At 40.2% G+C, this 20,371-nt stretch overlaps 1 protein-coding gene across 10 annotated transcripts in view; it reads right to left on the bottom strand.

Moving 5' to 3' along the window:
• Positions 1-787: 787 nt before the first annotated feature.
• The window catches only part of LOC139749504 (cytosolic Fe-S cluster assembly factor NUBP2 homolog), a 102,268-nt gene continuing 82,684 nt past the window's right edge, over positions 788-20,371 (bottom strand). For 9 of the 10 annotated variants that reach the window (XM_071663436.1, XM_071663443.1, XM_071663435.1 and 6 more), the window contains 3 exons: positions 16,214-16,311; positions 10,966-11,177; positions 788-2,947 (listed from right to left, as the gene is read on the bottom strand). In XM_071663436.1, the coding sequence (XP_071519537.1) occupies positions 2,896-2,947; positions 10,966-11,177; positions 16,214-16,311 (362 nt within the window). In that variant the 3' untranslated portion in view covers positions 788-2,895. The remainder of the gene's footprint in view (positions 2,948-10,965; positions 11,178-16,213; positions 16,312-20,371) is intronic. The other variant, XM_071663438.1, reaches the window with a different exon arrangement.

The raw sequence follows: 20,371 nt of genomic DNA, 5'->3' as shown, positions 1-20,371 counted from the left end.
AATACATGAAGACTCTAAGTCTCATTTCTGTGGGGTTGATCAAAATGTTTGAAATGTTTTTTTTCCGATGCAGATACACTGTACTAACCATCTAACTTTTTAGTTATGTATAAATATCATTTATAAATTTACTGCATGAGAAGAGTGGGAGATGGGTTGATTAGAAAGGGTAGTGAGTGGTGGGATGAAGAAGTAAGAGTATTAGTGAAAGAGAAGAGAGAGGCATTTGGACGATTTTTGCAGGGAAAAAATGCAATTAAGTGGGAGATGTATAAAAGAAAGAGACAGGAGGTCAAGAGAAAGGTGCAAGAGGTGAAAAAAAAGGGCAAATGAGAGTTGGGGTGAGAGAGTATCATTAAATTTTAGGGAGAATAAAAAGATGTTCTGGAAGGAGGTAAATAAAGTGCGTAAGACAAGGGAGCAAATGGGAACTTCAGTGAAGGGCGCAAATGGGGAGGTGATAACAAGTAGTGGTGATGTGAGAAGGAGATGGAATGAGTATTTTGAAGGTTTGTTGAATGTTTGATGATAGAGTGGCAGATATAGGGTGTTTTGGTCGAGGTGGTGTGCAAAGTGAGAGGGTTAGAGAAAATGATTTGGTAAACAGAGAAGAGGTAGTAAAAGCTTTGCGGAAGATGAAAGCCGGCAAGGCAGCAGGTTTGGATGGTATTGCAGTGGAATTTATTAAAAAAGGGGGTGACTGTATTGTTGACTGGTTGGTAAGGTTATTTAATGTATGTATGACTCATGGTGAGGTGCCTGAGGATTGGCGGAATGCGTGCATAGTGCCATTGTACAAAGGCAAAGGGGATAAGAGTGAGTGCTCAAATTACAGAGGTATAAGTTTGTTGAGTATTCCTGGTAAATTATATGGGAGGGTATTGATTGAGAGGGTGAAGGCATGTACAGAGCATCAGATTGGGGAAGAACATTGTGGTTTCAGAAGTGGTAGAGGATGTGTGGATCAGGTGTTTGCTTTGAAGAATGTATGTGAGAAATACTTAGAAAATCAAATGGATTTGTATGTTGCATTTATGGATCTGGAGAAGGCGTACGATAGAGTTGATAGAGATGCTCTGTAGAAGGTATTAAGAATATATGGTGTGGGAGGCAAGTTGTTAGAAGCAGTGAAAAGTTTTTATCGAGGATGTAAGGCATGTGTACGTGTAGGAAGAGAGGAAAGTGATTGGTTCTCAGTGAGTGTAGGTTTGCGGCAGGGGTGTGTGATGTCTCCATGGTTGTTTAATTTGTTTATGGATGGGGTTGTTAGGGAGGTGAATGCAAGAGTTTTGGAAAGAGAGGCAAGTATGAAGTCTGTTGGGGATGAGAGAGCTTGGGAAGTGAGTCAGTTGTTGTTCGCTGATGATACAGCGCTGATGGCTGATTCATGTGAGAAACTGCAGAAGCTGGTGACTGAGTTTGGTAAAGTGTGTGAAAGAAGAAAGTTAAGAGTAAATGTGAATAAGAGCAAGGTTATTAGGTACAGTAGGGTTGAGGGTCAAGTCAATTGGGAGATGAGTTTGAATGGAGAAAAACTGGAGGAAGTAAAGTGTTTTAGATATCTGGGAGTGGATCTGGCAGCAGATGGAACCATGGAAGCGGAAGTGGATCATAGGATGGGGGAGGGGGGCGAAAATTCTGGGAGCCTTGAAGAATGTGTGGAAGTCGAGAACATTATCTCGGAAAGCAAAAATGGGTATGTTTGAAGGAATAGTGGTTCCAACAATGTTGTATGGTTGTGAGGCGTGGGCTATGGATAGAGTGGTGCGCAGGAGGATGGATGTGCTGGAAATGAGATGTTTGAGGACAATGTGTGGTGTGAGGTGGTTTGATCGAGTAAGTAACATAAGGGTAAGAGAGATGTGTGGAAATAAAAAGAGCATGGTTGAGAGAGCAGAAGAGGGTGTTTTGAAATGGTCTGGGCACATGGAGAGAATGAGTGAGGAAAGATTGACCAAGAGGATATATGTGTCAGAGGTGGAGGGAACGAGGAGAAGAGGGAGACCAAATTGGAGGTGGAAAGATGGAGTGAAAAAGTTTTTGTGTGATCGGGGCCTGAACATGCAGGAGGGTGAAAGGAGGGCAAGGAATAGAGTGAATTGGAGCGATGTGGTATACCTGGGGTTGACGTGCTGTCAGTGGATTGAATCAGGCATGCGAAGCGTCTGGGGTAAACCATGGAAAGCTGTGTAGGTATGTATATTTGCGTCTGTGGACGTATGTATATACATGTGTATGGGGGTGGGTTGGGCCATTTCTTTCGTCTGTTTCCTTGCGCTACCTCGCAAACGCGGGAGACCGGGAAAAAAAAAAAGAAAAAAAAATTTACTGCATATTCAAAAACATTTAGGCCTGGTTTTGAAAACACAATGTACAACTGTCATAATTGAGCCTTCTCAAGTTGACTTGGTTAGTGAGGGGAAAAAAGTGGTGTGCCAAACTCATATGACCAGATATTAATGGAACTCCACTAGATTTTGTGTTGTTGCCTACCCCTTCACACAGCCAATCTCACTTAAATAGGAATGTGACAACTGGAGGAAACATTAAGTCCTACCATGTGAAGCTTAAAATTTTTCACATGATGTGTTCATAGGTATATAAATCAACAGATCAAAAAGTAATTTTCCCAAGAATGTGCATTACTGTGAGAACTGATTCAAAGGTAAACAGTGACAAGTGGTTGCTCTTCAAGATTAACTGCTCTGGTATTAAGAAACGGCACTGAAGTTCATCATTACTGAAGAAATGACAATTTTATCATGTAAATGAGCAATGGAAGCACTGATGCAGAGTGATGGTGGAGAAAGTAGATGAGGTAAGGCTCCAACATGCCATCATCGTTAGATCCTTTTGCTTGAATGTCACAAGAAGTTTATCAAATGCCATCATCTCTCACCAGAATGTACTATGAGTAGGTTTCTGCAGTAGATCAGAGGAAGGCTGCCTAGACGGAGAGATGAAAGAGGTAAATTGCTGGAATGATTGAGGCACTTATGTTTGAATATCAAAAAATAGTTTCTATATATCTAAATATATCTCTGATGCTTGCTTCCCCCAGGAACTCCCATCAAGGGGTGGCCATATCAAAAGAGTCTCCAATTATCCTTGTCCTTACATGCCTCCTGTGCATACTCGATCCCATGCATTCTTCCATCATTTCTCTCCAGTACAATTTCACTCTATTTTCCCATGTCGCATATGGTCTTCCTCTCATACCAAACCCTTTAATTGTACTATCATACACTCTCCTTGTAAACTCATCTTGCATTCTTTCCACAAGCCCAAGCCATCTCAAAGTAAAACATTTCACCCATTCTTCAATTCATTCCTTTTGCATTCCCTGCCATACCACATCTCTCATTTCTTTCTTTTTTCCATCTAGTTGTACAACATGCTCCTCTCAAATAACTCATTTCCACAGCCTGGATTCTTTACCTCAGTGATTCATTCCATGCCCACGTTTTGGCTGCATGGGAGGACTATGCTGTCCCTTAACCATTTCTTCACTTCTATACTTACACCTCTATCCTACATTTTTCTATTATGGGACCCAATGACTCTTTTACCTTGTACTGCTCTCTCCTTCCATATCACCAAACTTACCCAGGATAGCTCCTAAATACTTAAATTCTCTAACCTCTACCAGTCTTTCTCTCCCCATATCTATAACATGGTTTAGTACACTTCCTTCTTTCACTCTACAGAGTTTTGCAAAGTCTAAGCTTTCAGTTTCCTTTCAAACACCATTATTTTACTTTTACTTGTATTTACTTTCAATTTCCTATGCACTTACACACATCATAAAAGACAACCTTCTGCAACTCCTCTTCACTCTCGGCAAAACAACACAGTATCATCCATAAACAGCCTTGTCACTAGTCGCCATACCTCGCTGCCACACTCCATCTTTGCAAGTTTGGCATTCACCTCTCTTATCACTCCATCCGTACATATGTTAAAAAGCCCCAGTGACATCACCCATATGTATACCAAAACTTTCACCCAACTCTCCACCCATTCTTACGCATGCATTTGCTACCCTATAGCAGGCTATCACACCATCAGCAGTTGTCTCCCTACCACATATATCCTTAGCACATCCCATGGAGCATTCCACTTGACTCTGGCAAATGCTTTTTCAAGATCCATAAAAGCTGCACACAACATCTTACCTTTTGCTAGATACTTTTCTACAGTCATATACCACAAAAATCTAATAATACATCCCCCTACTTTACCTAAAACCCCTTGTTTCTCACTTATTCTGCATTCCATCACTTTATCAATCAACACTCTTACATACACTTTTCCTAGTATATTTAATAGACTTATCCCCTGATAATTGCTACATACATCCTTGGCACCTTTTCCTTTGACTACAGGAACAATAATAGTTTTCACCAATCCTAAGGCACAACCTTCTGTTTCTATGTTAAATTATGTATAAAATGCATCAACACTATCACACTTTCTTCTCCATACTTCAACATTTCAGCCGTAATTCCATCCACTCCAGGTGCCTTTCATACCTTCCATCTCATTAGTGATAAAGGCCCTTGCATCTGTATCCTCTTCTATCCATCCTCCATATCCATACATGTAACAACTACTGCCTCTACTTCCCCACATTCTTCAAAATACTCTTTTCATCTCCCTCTCACTTCCTCCTTTTGATTCAGCAACTCCCCTACCTTATTCCTCATATCAACATTTCCATTCTTACATCCATCTCTTTCCTTTTTTACTTTCCAGTACAATTTCCTTTTCCCTAAACTTTCATTCAACTGTCTTCCAAAATCTTCATCTCTTCTTTCTTTTCATACTTCTATCGGCTTAACATTCTACCTGCATCTTATATTCTTCCCTCCTCCTTTGCTAAACCTCCATTGGTGCACTTCTTTCAAGCAATCTACCATGTCCCTCTTCCTTCTGTTCTACAGCATTTCTAATCTTTTACATCACCATGCATTTCCCTTTTTATTCCTATATCTCACAAGCTTGTATCCATCTAGAAGTTCGACACCATTTAAGTCTCTTTTTAAATATTCTAAACAATTTTAAATATTTAAAACACCTCACTTACACATGACTGCATCCCAACATTTACTGCACTTCCCCCTAAACTTTCAGTCAGCCTCCTTTCATACTCCTTCCATTCTTTCTGATTCTGACAATACTTTTACCTCTCCATCTTCCTTACACCATATCTCAACTTCTCCCTGATCCTCAACCCCAAGAACTGCAAAGTGGTCAGAGTCTCCAGAGAGTCCTGACACAACTCTAGCATCAAGCACAGCTTTTCTCTTGGTTAATCAAATGCTTTTACTCTCTTGGTATCATGGGAGGGTTTGGGTTTGACTCTATAAAATGATTTCTTTGCCAACTTAAGAGATTTATCAATGAAAGAAATAGGCTACTTGGATCCAAAGGAATATGTCCTCTCAAATTGAGAGTAAAGTAAATAAGAGTAAGGTTAGTAGGTACAGTAGGGTTGAGGGTCAAGTAAATTGGGAGGTAAGTTTGAATGGAGAAAAACTGGAGGAAGTGAAGTATTTTAGATATCTGGGAGTGGATTTGGCAGCGGATAGAACCATGGAAGCGGAAGTGAATCATAGGGTGATGGAGGGGGTGAAAATTCTGGGAGCCTTGAAGAATGTGTGGGTTGAGAACATTATCTCAGAAAGCAAAAATGGGTATGTTTGAAGGAATAGTGGTTCCAACAATGTTGTATGGTTGCGAGACGTGGGCTATGGATAGAGTTGTGCGCAGGAGGGTGGATGTGCTGGAAATGAGATGTTTGAGGACAATACATGGTGTGAGGTGGTTTGATCGAGTAAGTAATAATAGGGTAAGAGAGATGTGTGGTAATAAAAAGAGTGTGGTTGAGAGAGCAGAACAGGGTGTTTTGAAATGGTTTGGTCACATGGAGAGAATGAGTGAGGAAAGATTGACCAAGAGGATATATGTGTCAGAGGTGGAGGGAACGAGAAGTGGGAGACCAAATTGGAGGTGGAAAGATGGAGTGAAAAAGATTTTGAGTGATCGGGGCCTGAACATGCAGGAGGGTGCAAGGAGTAGAGTGAATTGGAACGATGTGGTATACCGGGGTCGACGTGCTGTCAATGGATTGAACCAGGGCATGTGAAGCGTCTGGGGTAAACCATGGAAAGTTCTGTGGGGCCTGGATGTGGAAAGGGAGCTGTGGTTTCAGTGCATTATTACATGACAGCTAGAGACTGAGTGTGAACAAATGGGGCCTTTGTTGTCTTTTCCTAGCGCTACCCAGCACACATGAGGGGGAAGGGTATTGTTATTCCATGTGTGGTGGGGTGGCGATGGGAATGAATAAAGGCAGACTGTATGAATTATGTACATGGGTATATATGTATATGTCTGTGTGGGTATATATATGTATACATTGAGATGTATAGGTATGTATATTTGCGTGTGTGGATGTGTATGTGGGTGGGTTGGGCCATTCTTTCGTCTGTTTCCTTGTGCTACCTCACTAACGCGGGAGACAGTGACAAAGCAAAATAAATAAATAAATAAATTCATTATCAATAAATTCCAGACTGTATATACGTAATGCATTAAGGAGCACTAACTGGAATGATGATGGTTTAAGTCTGTCATGTTGAGCTAAGTAATAATGGGAACAGGAGCAAACATTGGTGGGATTTCTGTATATGTTAAACTTAACATTGTTTCTATCCCTGTGAATCATGCAATTTAAAAGTGGTGACACAATTATTTTCCACTTCAACAGTAAATTCAAAAGAAGGTACTAATGGTAGATATGTTAACAAATTTTCGTTTGTTGAAGGAATACACAAACTTATAGCTTTTTTTGAAGGCAAAATCTGTAAACAGTTCCCTTTCCTGTCCATATAATAAGAAATTTATGACAGGCATGATGCCAGACATGAACATCACCAACCAGTAACGCTTATTTATCAATGGAGTCTTAGCTTCGTTTCTTCCTTGTATATTGATTAACTGTTCTATATCTATAGCTCATTCTTGTATCTCCCCTGATAATGTGACCAATTCAAGAAAGTACATTTGGGAACTTATCATGTTTGATTTTCTTTGTGGTCATATGCATATACAACTGTAGGCTCCTGCAACACACATACATACAGCTGAGTGAGTGTGTTAGTTTTGATGCACAAGACTGGGTTATTTTGATGGGTGATTTGAATGAAAATGTGGCAGTTGAGGGAATAATTGGTGTACATGGAGTGTTCAGTGTTGTAAATGGAAATGGTGAAGAGCTTGTAGATTTGTGCTGAAAAAGGACCGGTGATTGGGAATACCTGGTTTAAAAAGAGATATACATAAGTATACATATGTAAGTAGGAGAAAAGGCCAGAGAGCATTATTGGATTATGTGTTAATTGATAGGTGCGTGAAAGAGAGACTTGGATGTTGATGTGCTGAGAGGTGCAACTAGAGGGATGTCTGGTCATGATCTTGTGGAGGCAAAGGTGATTTGTCAAGGTTTTCAGAAAAGAAGAGAGAATGTTGGAGTGGTGAGAGTAAGTGAGCTTGGGAAGGAGACTTGTGAGAGGATGTACCAGGAGAGACGGAGGTAAATAAAGTGTGTAAGACAAGAGAACAAATGGGAACATCGGTGAAGGTGGATAATGGGGAGGTAATAACAAGTAGTGGTGATGTGAGAAAGAGATGGAGTGAGTATTTTGAAGGTTTGTTGCATGGGTTAGATGATAGAGTGGCAGATATAGGGTGTTTTGATCAAGGTGGTGGGCGAAATGAGATGGTCAGTGAGAATGATTTGGTAAACAGAGAAGTAGTAAAAGCTTTGCGCAAGATGAAAGCCGGCAAGGAAGAGAGCTGACAAGGCAGCAGGTTTGGATAGTATTGCAGTGGAATTTATTAAAAAAGGGGGTGACTCTGTTGTTCACTGGTTGGTGAGGATATTCAATGTATGTATGGCTCATGGTGAAGTGCCTGAGGATTGGTGGAATGCATGTATAGTGCCATTGTACAAAGGCAAAGGGGATAAAGGTAAGTGTTCAAATTACAGAGGTATATGTTTATTGAGTATTCCTGGAAAATTATATAGGAGGGTATCGATTGAGAGGGCGAAAGCATGTACAGAGCATCAGATTGGGGAATAACAGTGTGGTTTCAGACGTGGTAGAGGATGTGTGGATCAGGTGTTTGCTTTGAAGAATGTATGAGAAATACAAAACAAATGGATTTGTATGTAGCATTTATGGATATGGAGAAAGCATATGAGAGAGTTGATAGAGGTGTTCTGTGGATGGTATTAAGAATATATGGTGTGGGGGCAAGTTGCTAGAAGCAGTGAAAAGTTTTTATCAAGGATGTAAGGCATGTATATGAGTAGAAAGAAAGGAAAGTGATTGGTTCTCAGTAAATGTCGGTTTGTGGCCAGGGTGTGTGTATGTGTGTGTGTGTGTGCCATTTCATGTGTGGCAAGGTGGCGACAGGAATGGATGAAGGCATTAAGTATGAATATGTACATGTGTACATGTATATATTTGTGTATGTATATGTATGTATACGTTGAAATGTTTATTTATTCATTATACTTTGTCGCTGTCTCTTGCGTTAGTGAGGTAGAGCAAGGAAACAGAAAAAAGAAATGGCCCAACACACCCACATGTGTATATATATATATATATATATATATATATATACATTATATATACAATTATATGGGAGGGTATTGATTGAGAGGGTGAAGGCATGTACAGAGCATCAGATTGGGGAAGAGCAGTGTGGTTTCAGAAGTGGTAGAGGATGTGTGGATCAGGTATTTGCTTTGAAGAATGTATGTGAGAAATACTTAGAAAAGCAAATGGATTTGTATGTAGCATTTATGGATCTGGAGAAGGCATATGATAGAGTTGATAGAGATGCTCTGTGGAAGGTATTAAGAATATATGGTGTGGGAGGCAAGTTGTTAGAAGCAGTGAAAAGTTTTTATCGAGGATGTAAGGCATGTGTACGTGTAGGAAGAGAGGAAAGTGATTGGTTCTCAGTGAATGTAGGTTTGCGGCAGGGGTGTGTGATGTCTCCATGGTTGTTTAATTTGTTTATGGATGGGGTTGTTAGGGAGGTGAATGCAAGAGTTTTGGAAAGAGGGGCAAGTATGAAGTCTGTTGGGGATGAGAGAGCTTGGGAAGTGAGTCAGTTGTTGTTCGCTGATGATACAGCGCTGGTGGCTGATTCATGTGAGAAACTGCAGAAGCTGGTGACTGAGTCTGGTAAAGTGTGTGAAAGAAGAAAGTTAAGAGTAAATGTGAATAAGAGCAAGGTTATTAGGTACAGTAGGGTTGAGGGTCAAGTCAATTGGGAGGTGAGTTTGAATGGAGAAAAACTGGAGGAAGTGAAGTGTTTTAGATATCTGGGAGTGGATCTGGCAGCGGATGGAACCATGGAAGCGGAAGTGGATCATAGGGTGGGGGAGGGGGCGAAAATTCTGGGAGCCTTGAAGAATGTGTGGAAGTCGAGAACATTATCTCGGAAAGCAAAAATGGGTATGTTTGAAGGAATAGTGGTTCCAACAATGTTGTATGGTTGCGAGGCGTGGGCTATGGATAGAGTTGAGCGCAGGAGGATGGATGTGCTGGAAATGAGATGTTTGAGGACAATGTGTGGTGTGAGGTGGTTTGATCGAGTAAGTAACGTAAGGGTAAGAGAGATGTGTGGAAATAAAAAGAGCGTGGTTGTGAGAGCAGAAGAGGGTGTTTTGAAATGGTTTGGGCACATGGAGAGAATGAGTGAGGAAAGATTGACCAAGAGGATATATGTGTCGGAGGTGGAGGGAACGAGGAGAAGAGGGAGACCAAATTGGAGGTGGAAAGATGGAGTGAAAAAGATTTTGTGTGATCGGGGCCTGAACATGCAGGAGGGTGAAAGGAGGGCAAGGAATAGAGTGAATTGGAGCGATGTGGTATACCGGGGTTGACGTGCTGTCAGTGGATTGAATCAGGGCATGTGAAGCGTCTGGGGTAAACCATGGAAAGCTGTGTAGGTATGTATATTTGCGTGTGTGGACGTATGTATATACATGTGTATGGGGGTGGGTTGGGCCATTTCTTTCGTTTGTTTCCTTGCGCTACCTCGCAAACGCGGGAGACAGCGACAAAGCAAAAAAAAAAAAAAAAAAAGAAAAATATATATATATACACGTCCACACACGCACATATACATACCTATACATCTCAACGTATACATATATATACACACACAGACATACACATATATACACATGTACATAATTCATACTGTCTACCCTTATTCATTCCCGTCGCCACCCTGCCACACATGAAAGGACAACCCCCTTCCCCCACATGTGCGTGAGGTAGCACTAGGAAAAGACAATAAAGGCCACATTTGTTCACACTCAGTCTCTAGCTGTCATGTATAATGCACCGAAACCACAGCTCCCTTTCCATATCCAGGCCAACAAAACTTTCCATGGTTTACCCCAGACACTTCACTTGCCCTGGTTTAATCCAGTAATGGCACGTCGACCCCAGTATACCACATCGTTCACTCTATTCCTTGCACACCTTTCACCCTCCTAAATATTCAGTAAAAGAAGGTGGGGGAACAGGACTTGATACAGAATCATCCAAAGTAAAGTTTGAGAATAACATATAAATAAAGAATGGCTTTACCAGTAGAAGAGTTAGTTATAAATTGATCAAGTCTGAAGAGAGAAAAAAAGGTTAAATGACAGTTTGTTGGAGATGACTTTGGATTCTGAAGAAAATACAAGATATTATACTGAGTTTTGGATTCTGTAGTGAAAAAAATATAAAAACTGACCTCTACAGTTACTATATTGTACAATTGAATCCCAATAATTATCTGCTTGGAAAAGGATTGAAAATTTTAAAAAATTTAGTCAATCAATTAAGACATGAAAATTTTCATGACAATGCATACTTGTCCACTTACATTAACTCCTTGTGTAAATCATCAACAATTTTCATAATGATTTTCCTTAAGGCTATAATTATGGGAGAATCACGGTATTCCACTTCAATATTGCATCCACACTCCTGAGCAGCAGACAACTGAGGATCTAGAGGTATTTTGCCAAAGAAAGAAATTTTATACTTTTGTGCCAAGTATTCTCCAGCACCAGATGAAAACACATGGCTAACTTCCTGAAAATGAAACAAAAAGGAACTACTATTCAAGCTAATACAAGCACATTTCTCTATCATGCATACTTTTGGGTAATCCATACACAGTTTACTTTGTGGCTGTTAATAAAAGTTTTAATAATCACTTCCAACATAGGGAAGAGAAGGGGGCCAAGTGAGGATATTCCCGCTAAGGCTCAGTCCTCTGTTCTTAATGCTACCTTGCTAACACGGGAAATAGTAAATATGCATTATATTCAGTTGGCTTTTGCATTGATTTATCATTTTTGGTTTTGTATAGGAAGTATAATTTCACAATTTCTGTATTCACAAATCTGTTTTGAACTGAATTCAAAAAAATACAAGAAAGCATTTTTGTCAGCTGATCACCACAGCCGTTACAACTAAAACCATGCTGTGCCCATCCATTCACGAGGAAATACTAAATACTACATATCTACTATGTCTGTATTGTTAGATATCACTACTGTTCACCAAAGACTGTCATGCAATTCATATCCGTAACATGTTAGTTAAGCTATTTCTATGACATATGGAAAAGCATGTGGTGTATATCGATATTAATCTAAATGCAGTGCTGCAAAAAGTTCTGAAAATCTCGTGAAATGGATGTGCAATAATTTTAGTTTCAGTATTATAATTCACATGAGAACATCTCAACAAACTTAACAAACTTATACCTCTGTAATTTCATCACTCACTTTTATCCCCTTTGCCTTTGTACAATGGCACTATGCAAGCATTCCGCCAATCCTCAGGCACCTCACCATGAGTCATGCATACATTAAATAACCTTAACAACCAGTCAACAATACAGTCACCCGATTTTTTAACAAATTCCACTGCAATACCATCCAAACCCCCAAACCCGCTGCCTTGCCAGCTTTCATCTTCCACAAAGCTTTTACTACCTCTTCTCTGTTTACCAAATTATTCTCCCTAACCCTCTCACTTTGCACACCAACTCGACCAAAACACCCTATATCTGCCAATCTTATCATCAAACACATTCAACAAACCTTCAAAATACTCACTCCATCTTCTCACATCACCACTACTTGTTATCACTTCTCCATTAGCCCCCTTCACTGAAGTTCCCATTTGTTCCCTTGTCTTATGCACTTTATTTACCTCCTTCCAAAACATCTTTTTATTCTCCCTAAAATTTAATGATACTCTCTCACCTCAACTCTCATTTGCCCTCTTTTTCACCACTTGCATCTTTCTCTTGACCTCCTGCCTCTTTCTTTTATACATCTCCCATCATTTGCATTATTTCCCTGCAAAAATCGTCCAAATGCCTCTCTCTTCTTTATCACTAATAATCTTACTTCTTCATCCCACCACTCACTACCCTTTCTAATCTGCCCACCTCCCATGTTTCTCATGCCACAAGCATCTTTTGCACAAGGGTACTGATTGAGAGGGTGAAGGCATGTACAGAGCATCAGATTAGGGAAGAGCAGTGTGGTTTCAGAAGTGGTAGAGGATGTGTGGATCAGGTGTTTGCTTTGAAGAATGTATGTGAGAAATACGTAGAAAAACAAATGGATTTGTATGTAGCATTTATGGATCTGGAGAAGGCATATGATAGAGTTGATAGAGATGCTCTGTGGAAGGTATTAAGAATATATGGTGTGGGAGGCAAGTTGTTAGAAGCAGTGAAAAGTTTTTATCGAGGATGTAAGGCATGTGTACGTGTAGGAAAAGAGGAAAGTGATTGGTTCTCAGTGAATGTTGGTTTGTGGCAGGGGTGTTTGATGTCTCCATGGTTGTTTAATTTGTTTATGGATGGGGTTGTTAGGGAGGTGAATGCAAGAGTTTTGGAAAGAGGGGCAAGCATGTAGTCTGTTATGGATGAGAGAGCTTGGGAAGGGAGTCAGTTGTTGTTCGCTGATGATACAGCGCTGGTGGCTGATTCGTGTGAGAAACTGCAGAAGCTGGTAACTGAGTCTGGTAAAGTGTGTGAAAGAAGAAAGCTGAGAGTAAATGTGAATAAGAGCAAGGTTATTAGGTACAGTAGGGTTGAGGGACAAGTCAATTGGGAGGTAAGTTTGAATGGAGAAAAACTGGACGAAGTGAAATGTTTTAGATATCTGGAAGTGGATTTGGCAGCGGATGGACCATGGAAGCGGAAGTGAATCATAGGGTGGGGGAGGGAGCGAAAGTTCTGAGAGCGATGAAGAATGTGTGGAGGTCGAGAACATTATCTCGGAAAGCAAAAATGGGTATGTTTGAAGGAATAGTGGTTCCAACAATGTTATATGGTTGCGAGGCGTGGGCTATAGATAGAGCTGTGCGCAGGAGGGTGTATGTGCTGGAAATGAGATGTTTAAGGACAATATGTGGTGTAAGGTGGTTTGATCAAGTGAGCAATAATAGGGTAAGAGAGATGTGTGGTAATAAAAAGAGTGTGGTTGAGAGAGCAGAAGAGGGTGTTTTGAAATGGTTTGGTCACATGGAGAGAATGAGTGAGGAAAGATTGACAAAGAGGATATATGTGTCGGAGGTGGAGGGAACGAGGAGAAGTGGGAGACCAAACTGGAGGTGGAAAGATGGAGTGAAAAAGATTTTGAGTGATTGGGGCCTGAACATGCAGGAGGGTGAAAGGCGTGCAAAGAATAGAATGAATTGGAACGATGTGGTATACCAGGGTCGACGTGCTATCAGTGGATTGAACCAGGGCATGTGAAGCATCTGGGGTAAACCATGGAAAGTTCTGTGGGGCCTGGATGTGGAAAGGGAGCTGTGGTTTCGGCGCATCATACATGACAGCTAGAGACTGAGTGTGAACGAATGTGGCCTTTCTTGTCTTTTCCTAGCGCTACCTTGTGCACATGCGGGGGAGGGGGTTGTTATTTCATGTGTGGCGGGGTGGTGATGGGAGTGAATAAAGGCACACAGTATGAATTATGTACATGTATGTCTATGTCTGTGTGTGTATATATATGTATACGTTGAGATGTATAGGTATGTATATTTGCGTGTGTGGACATGTATGTATAAATATGTGTATGTGGGTGGGTTGGGCCATTCTTTCGTCTGTTTCCTTGCGCTACCTCGCTAACACGGGAGACAGTGACAAAGTAAAATAAATATATAAAAATAAAATATGAGAACATCTAGCCACACTGCACAAATGGCCTTTTGGGTATCACAAATCAAAACAGACTGTGTAATTACCTTGGTACTGTATGGGGAGGGACTTTTTAAGTGATTCATATATACATATCATATTGTTATGCATCAATTAATGAGAAAACTGGGTTGGGGAAGAGTACACAACATATTACAACTGGTACTGTGTTAAAACAGGTCTGGTGGGAAAAGTAAGGAACATCATCCTCTTGCTAATCTATCCCATCTTATGAAGTTAGTAAAATTAAGTGTCCTCTGAAAATATAATTCAAGAAATAATTGAAGGGGTAAAGTTGCCATTGTCTGGGATTTCTATCCATATGAGGATCATCAGGTGCCATTTTTTTTGAGGTTTTTATCCACAGAAAGAAAATCTGAAAAATGCCCTTGTTTGGGGTTTTCCAATTAAATGAGTCAAGTAAAAGGGTGTTCAATGTACAAGTAAACAAAGAATCATAATAAAAATACATAGTGACACTAACATACATTTGAAAAGTAAGCATTTATTAGAGGGCAATCTAAAAGTGAAGGATGAAGAGTAAAAGCCTGTTAAACTACCAATAAATTGCTAATAAGAGTTTGTTGGCTTACACTTAAAAGGAAACTAGCTGACTGCATACACAACTACAGTGAAGGAAAATAAGCCTTCAATCTGCATATCCTTCTATCCCTGGGAAACAGGAAGGAGGAATACTGTAGAAAACAGATAAAAGAAATATGAGCAGAGGTCTGGAAATCTTTCCATCCTGTGCTGACTTTCTAAAAGAAGTAACAGAACAACAAGTTGAACAAAGCTCCAAAAGGCTGTCATCTGTTCCTGGCACTACCTCATTGAAGCAGCAAGAGCCAAAATGGTAAAACAAAAAAATCTGTAGCACCTGCCCAGCCAATGTAGAGATATAACCTTAGTGATGCTACATTTTCCAGGATAGAGGAACTCAATACCATAAACTACGTGTAGTTTCAATGTTTGCTTCAGCAAAGGTTTAGCTTTTATCATTATTGGTTTCTCGTTATTACTTTATACAGACTTATATGTCACTGTATTTGGCACTATCATTACAAACTTTTAAGCTAACTCATGTATAAACCCCCACAGCAAAGGCAAATTATCCTTCTACCTTCATCATCAAAAAGTCCAAACTTGCCTGACTAGCAAGTGTGGAGATACAACCTTTGTGATGCTGAATCTTTCAAGATAGTATTGTACTATCTACTATATCTAGATTGAATGTTTGCTTCCTCCTTTGTTTAAATACTATTATCATATCTTGTTTTAACTTTATACATACTTTATTCTATTCCCTTGTATTTTGTTCTATAATCACAAAATTTTGGAAATGTTTCAGCTAACTTGCATATAACTAAAACACATAAGGAAAAGTAATTGACCCAACTGGTGAATATGTATAAAATGAATCTTCCTGAAGTTGTAAGGTTAATGGGTAGTGATCACCAGGTATTTCACCTGATTCACAGGGCTACTATCATCTATGGCTGTGTATTATCCATTAATGTTTATTTCAGGATGATTCAGTCATTTTGTCAGCCACTAATCTAATTTTCTTTTGAAAGTTTCATTGCTGTAGCACAGTACTGTATCTGCTTTCTTATGGAACTTTCTAAATATATTATCTGTCATTATCACTATATTTTGGATATATAATACGGTATATGGTATGCTGTTATAATCATTTTGATTATTGTTGAAATACACTCGGAGGTAACTTAACTAACAAAACAAGTGCATGTGCTGTTTGACTGAGATTTTTTAACCTGTTCTATCTAAAGCTCCAGATGAGCAGGATTTGGATAACCAAGATTTCAGTGAATCTAAATTGTACAAGGACAATTTCCAAAAGAAGTTATAAGAAAACCAGTATCTGCATCATACTTACTGAACAACACGGGCAGCAGAATCCAGACATGTTCTCTATTATCCCTAAAACTGGTATGTTCATCTTTTGACAAAATCGAATCTCTCTGCTTACAACACCTGTGAATGAGAATCATTTACCTATGAAAATGTTTCTAAACATGCCAAATATGAGGCTATCTGTATCTAATGTTCTGTCAAAAGTTTACAAAAAAAATCCCAGAAAAAAATCCTGAGAGTATGAGGCTAGCTAGAGCAGCAGTCACTGAGAAAAAACTAACCTTACATATAGAACAATCTTTATTGTGATTGGATATGTGAAAATAAGGCAGGAAAGGAAATGATATAAAGTACAAGAGGCCCTAATATTTACGACTTCTCTCGGAGCATCACTTCACAAGGCCTCATTACAGCAACATATCTAGAAAAAGGACTGATGATTGGGAATACCTGGTTTAAAAAGCGAGATATACATAAGTATACTTATGTAAGTAGGAGAGATGGCCAGAGAGCATTATTGGATTACGTGTTAATTGACAGGCGCGCGAAAGAGAGACTTTTGGATGTTAATGTGCTGAGAGGTGCAACTGGAGGGATGTCTGATCATTATCTTGTGGAGGCTAAGGTGAAGATTTGTATGGGTTTTCAGAAAAGAAGAGTGAATGTTGGGGTGAAGAGGGTGGTGAGAGTAAGTGAGCTTGGGAAGGAGACTTGTGTGAGGAAGTACCAGGAGAGACTGAGTACAGAATGGAAAAAGGTGAGAAAAATGGAAGTAAGGGGAGTGGGGGAGGAATGGGATGTATTTAGGGAATCAATGATGGATTGCGCAAAAGATGCTTGTGGCATGAGAAGAGTGGGAGATGGGTTGATTAGAAAGGGTAGTGAGTGGTGGGATGAAGAAGTAAGAGTATTAGTGAAAGAGAAGAGAGAGGCATTTGGACGATTTTTGCAGGGAAAAAATGCAACTGAGTGGGAGATGTATAAAAGAAAGAGACAGGAGGTCAAGAGAAAGGTGCAAGAGGTGAAAAAAAGGGCAAATGAGAGTTGGGGTGAGAGAGTATCATTAAATTTTAGGGAGAATAAAAAGATGTTCTGGAAGGAGGTAAATAAAGTGCGTAAGACAAGGGAGCAAATGGGAACTTCAGTGAAGGGCGCAAATTGGGAGGTGATAACAAGTAGTGGTGATGTGAGAAGGAGATGGAGTGAGTATTTTGAAGGTTTGTTGAATGTGTTTGATGATAGAGTGGCAGATATAGGGTGTTTTGGTCGAGGTGGTGTACAAAGTGAGAGGGTTAGGGAAAATGATTTGGTAAACAGAGAAGAGGTAGTAAAAGCTTTGCGGAAGATGAAAGCCGGCAAGGCAGCAGGTTTGGATGGTATTGCAGTGGAATTTATTAAAAAAGGGGGTGACTGTATTGTTGACTGGTTGGTAAGGTTATTTAATGTATGTATGACTCATGGTGAGGTGCCTGAGGATTGGCGGAATGCGTGCATAGTGCCATTGTACAAAGGCAAAGGGGATAAGAGTGAGTGCTCTAATTACAGAGGTATAAGTTTGTTGAGTATTCCTGGTAAATTATATGGGAGGGTATTGATTGAGAGGGTGAAGGCATGTACAGAGCATCAGATTGGGGAAGAGCAGTGTGGTTTCAGAAGTGGTAGAGGATGTGTGGATCAGGTGTTTGCTTTGAAGAATGTATGTGAGAAATACTTAGAAAAGCAAATGGATTTGTATGTAGCATTTATGGATCTGCAGAAGGCATATGATAGAGTTGATAGAGATGCTCTGTGGAAGGTATTAAGAATATATGGTGTGGGAGGCAAGTTGTTAGAAGCAGTGAAAAGTTTTTATCGAGGATGTAAGGCATGTGTACGTGTAGGAAGAGAGGAAAGTGATTGGTTCTCAGTGAATGTAGGTTTGCGGCAGGGGTGTGTGATGTCTCCATGGTTGTTTAATTTGTTTATGGATGGAGTTGTTAGGGAGGTGAATGCAAGAGTTTTGGAAAGAGGGGCAAGTATGAAGTCTGTTGGGGATGAGAGAGCTTGGGAAGTGAGTCAGTTGTTGTTCGCTGATGATACAGCGCTGGTGGCTGATTCATGTGAGAAACTGCAGAAGCTGGTGACTGAGTTTGGTAAAGTGTGTGAAAGAAGAAAGTTAAGAGTAAATGTGAATAAGAGCAAGGTTATTAGGTACAGTAGGGTTGAGGGTCAATTCAATTGGGAGGTGAGTTTGAATGGAGAAAAACTGGAGGAAGTGAAGTGTTTTAGATATCTGGGAGTGGATCTGGCAGCGGATGGAACCATGGAAGCGGAAGTGGATCATAGGGTGGGGGAGGGGGCGAAAATTCTGGGAGCCTTGAAGAATGTGTGGAAGTCGAGAACATTATCTCGGAAAGCAAAAAGGGGGTATGTTTGAAGGAATAGTGGTTCCAACAATGTTGTATGGTTGCGAGGCGTGGGCTATGGATAGAGTGGTGCGCAGGAGGATGGATGTGCTGGAAATGAGATGTTTGAGGACAATGTGTGGTGTGAGGTGGTTTGATCGAGTAAGTAACGTAAGGGTAAGAGAGATGTGTGGAAATAAAAAGAGCGTGGTTGAGAGAGCAGAAGAGGGTGTTTTGAAATGGTTTGGGCACATGGAGAGAATGAGTGAGGAAAGATTGACCAAGAGGATATATGTGTCGGAGGTGGAGGGAACGAGGAGAAGAGGGAGACCAAATTGGAGGTGGAAAGATGGAGTGAAGAAGATTTTGTGTGATCGGGGCCTGAACATGCAGGAGGGTGAAAGGAGGGCAAGGAATAGAGTGAATTGGAGCGATGTGGTATACCGGGGTTGACGTGCTGTCAGTGGATTGAATCAGGGCATGTGAAGCGTCTGGGGTAAACCATGGAAAGCTGTGTAGGTATGTATATTTGAGTGTGTGGACGTATGTATATACATGTGTATGGGGGTGGGTTGGGCCATTTCTTTCGTCTGTTTTGTTGCGCTACCTCGCAAACGCGGGAGACAGCGACAAAGCAAAAAAAAAAAAAAAAAAAATATTTACCTTTTTGACTTAGAATGTTTTTTATTATTATTATTCTTATAACTGATTGACATTTCCTGTGTCAGCAATGTAGCAGCAGGAATCAGACAAAGAACAGCCCATCTGCTCACATACACAATAGGTGAAAAAGAGGGCAAATGAGAGTTGGGGTGAAAGAGTATCATTAAATTTTAGGGAGAATACAAAGATTTCTAGAAGGAGGTAAATAAAGTGCGTAAGACAAGAGAACATACGGGAACATCGATGAAGGAGGAAAATGGGGAGGTAATAACAAGTAGTGATGAACTGATAAGGAGATGAAGTGAGTATTTTGAAGGTTTGTTGAACGTGTTTGATGATAGAGTGGCAGATATTGGGTGTTTTGGTCGAGGTGGTGTGCGAAATGAAAGGGTTAGGGAGAACATTATGGTGAACAGAGAAGAGGTAGTGAGAGCTTTGCAGATGAAAACCAGCAAGGCAGTGGTTTGGATGGTATTGCAGAGGGATTTTTCAAAAAAGGAGTGACTTGTGTTGTTGATTGGTAGGTAAAGAAATTCCATGTATGTATGGATCATGGTGAAGTGCCTGAGGATTGGCAGAATGCATGCATAGTGCCACTGTACAAAGGCAAAGGGGATAAAGATGAGTGTTCAAATTAAGATGGTAAAGGCATGTACAGAGCATCAGATTGGGGAAGAACAGTGTGGTATCAGAAGTGGTAGAGGATGTGTGGATCAGATATTTACTCTGAAGAATGTATGTGAAAAATACTTAGAAAAACAGATGGATTTGTATGTAGCATTTATGGATCTAGAGAAGAAATATGATAAGGTTCATAGAGAAGCTTTGTGCAAGGTTTAAAGAGTATATGGTGTGGGAGGTAAGTTGCTAGAAGCAGTAAAAAGTTTTTATCAAGGATGTAAGGAATGTGTTCAAGTAGGAAGAGAGGAAAGTGATTGGTTCCCAGTGAATGTCAGTTTGCAGTAGGGGTGCGTGATGTCTCCATGGTTGTCTAATTAGTATATGGATGGTGTGGTTAGGGAGGTGAATGCAAGAGTTTTAGAGAGAGGCACAAGTATGCAGTCTGTTGTGGATGAAAGAGCTTGAGAAGTGAGTCAGTTGTCCTTCCACCTCCAATTTCGTCTCCTGCTTCT

The sequence above is a fragment of the Panulirus ornatus genome, chromosome 7 (assembly GCF_036320965.1).
Source record: "Panulirus ornatus isolate Po-2019 chromosome 7, ASM3632096v1, whole genome shotgun sequence".
NCBI classification, from domain to species: Eukaryota; Metazoa; Arthropoda; class Malacostraca; order Decapoda; family Palinuridae; genus Panulirus; species Panulirus ornatus.
Note: the sequence above shows the minus strand (reverse complement) of the source record. Positions and strands in the feature narration are given on the sequence as shown.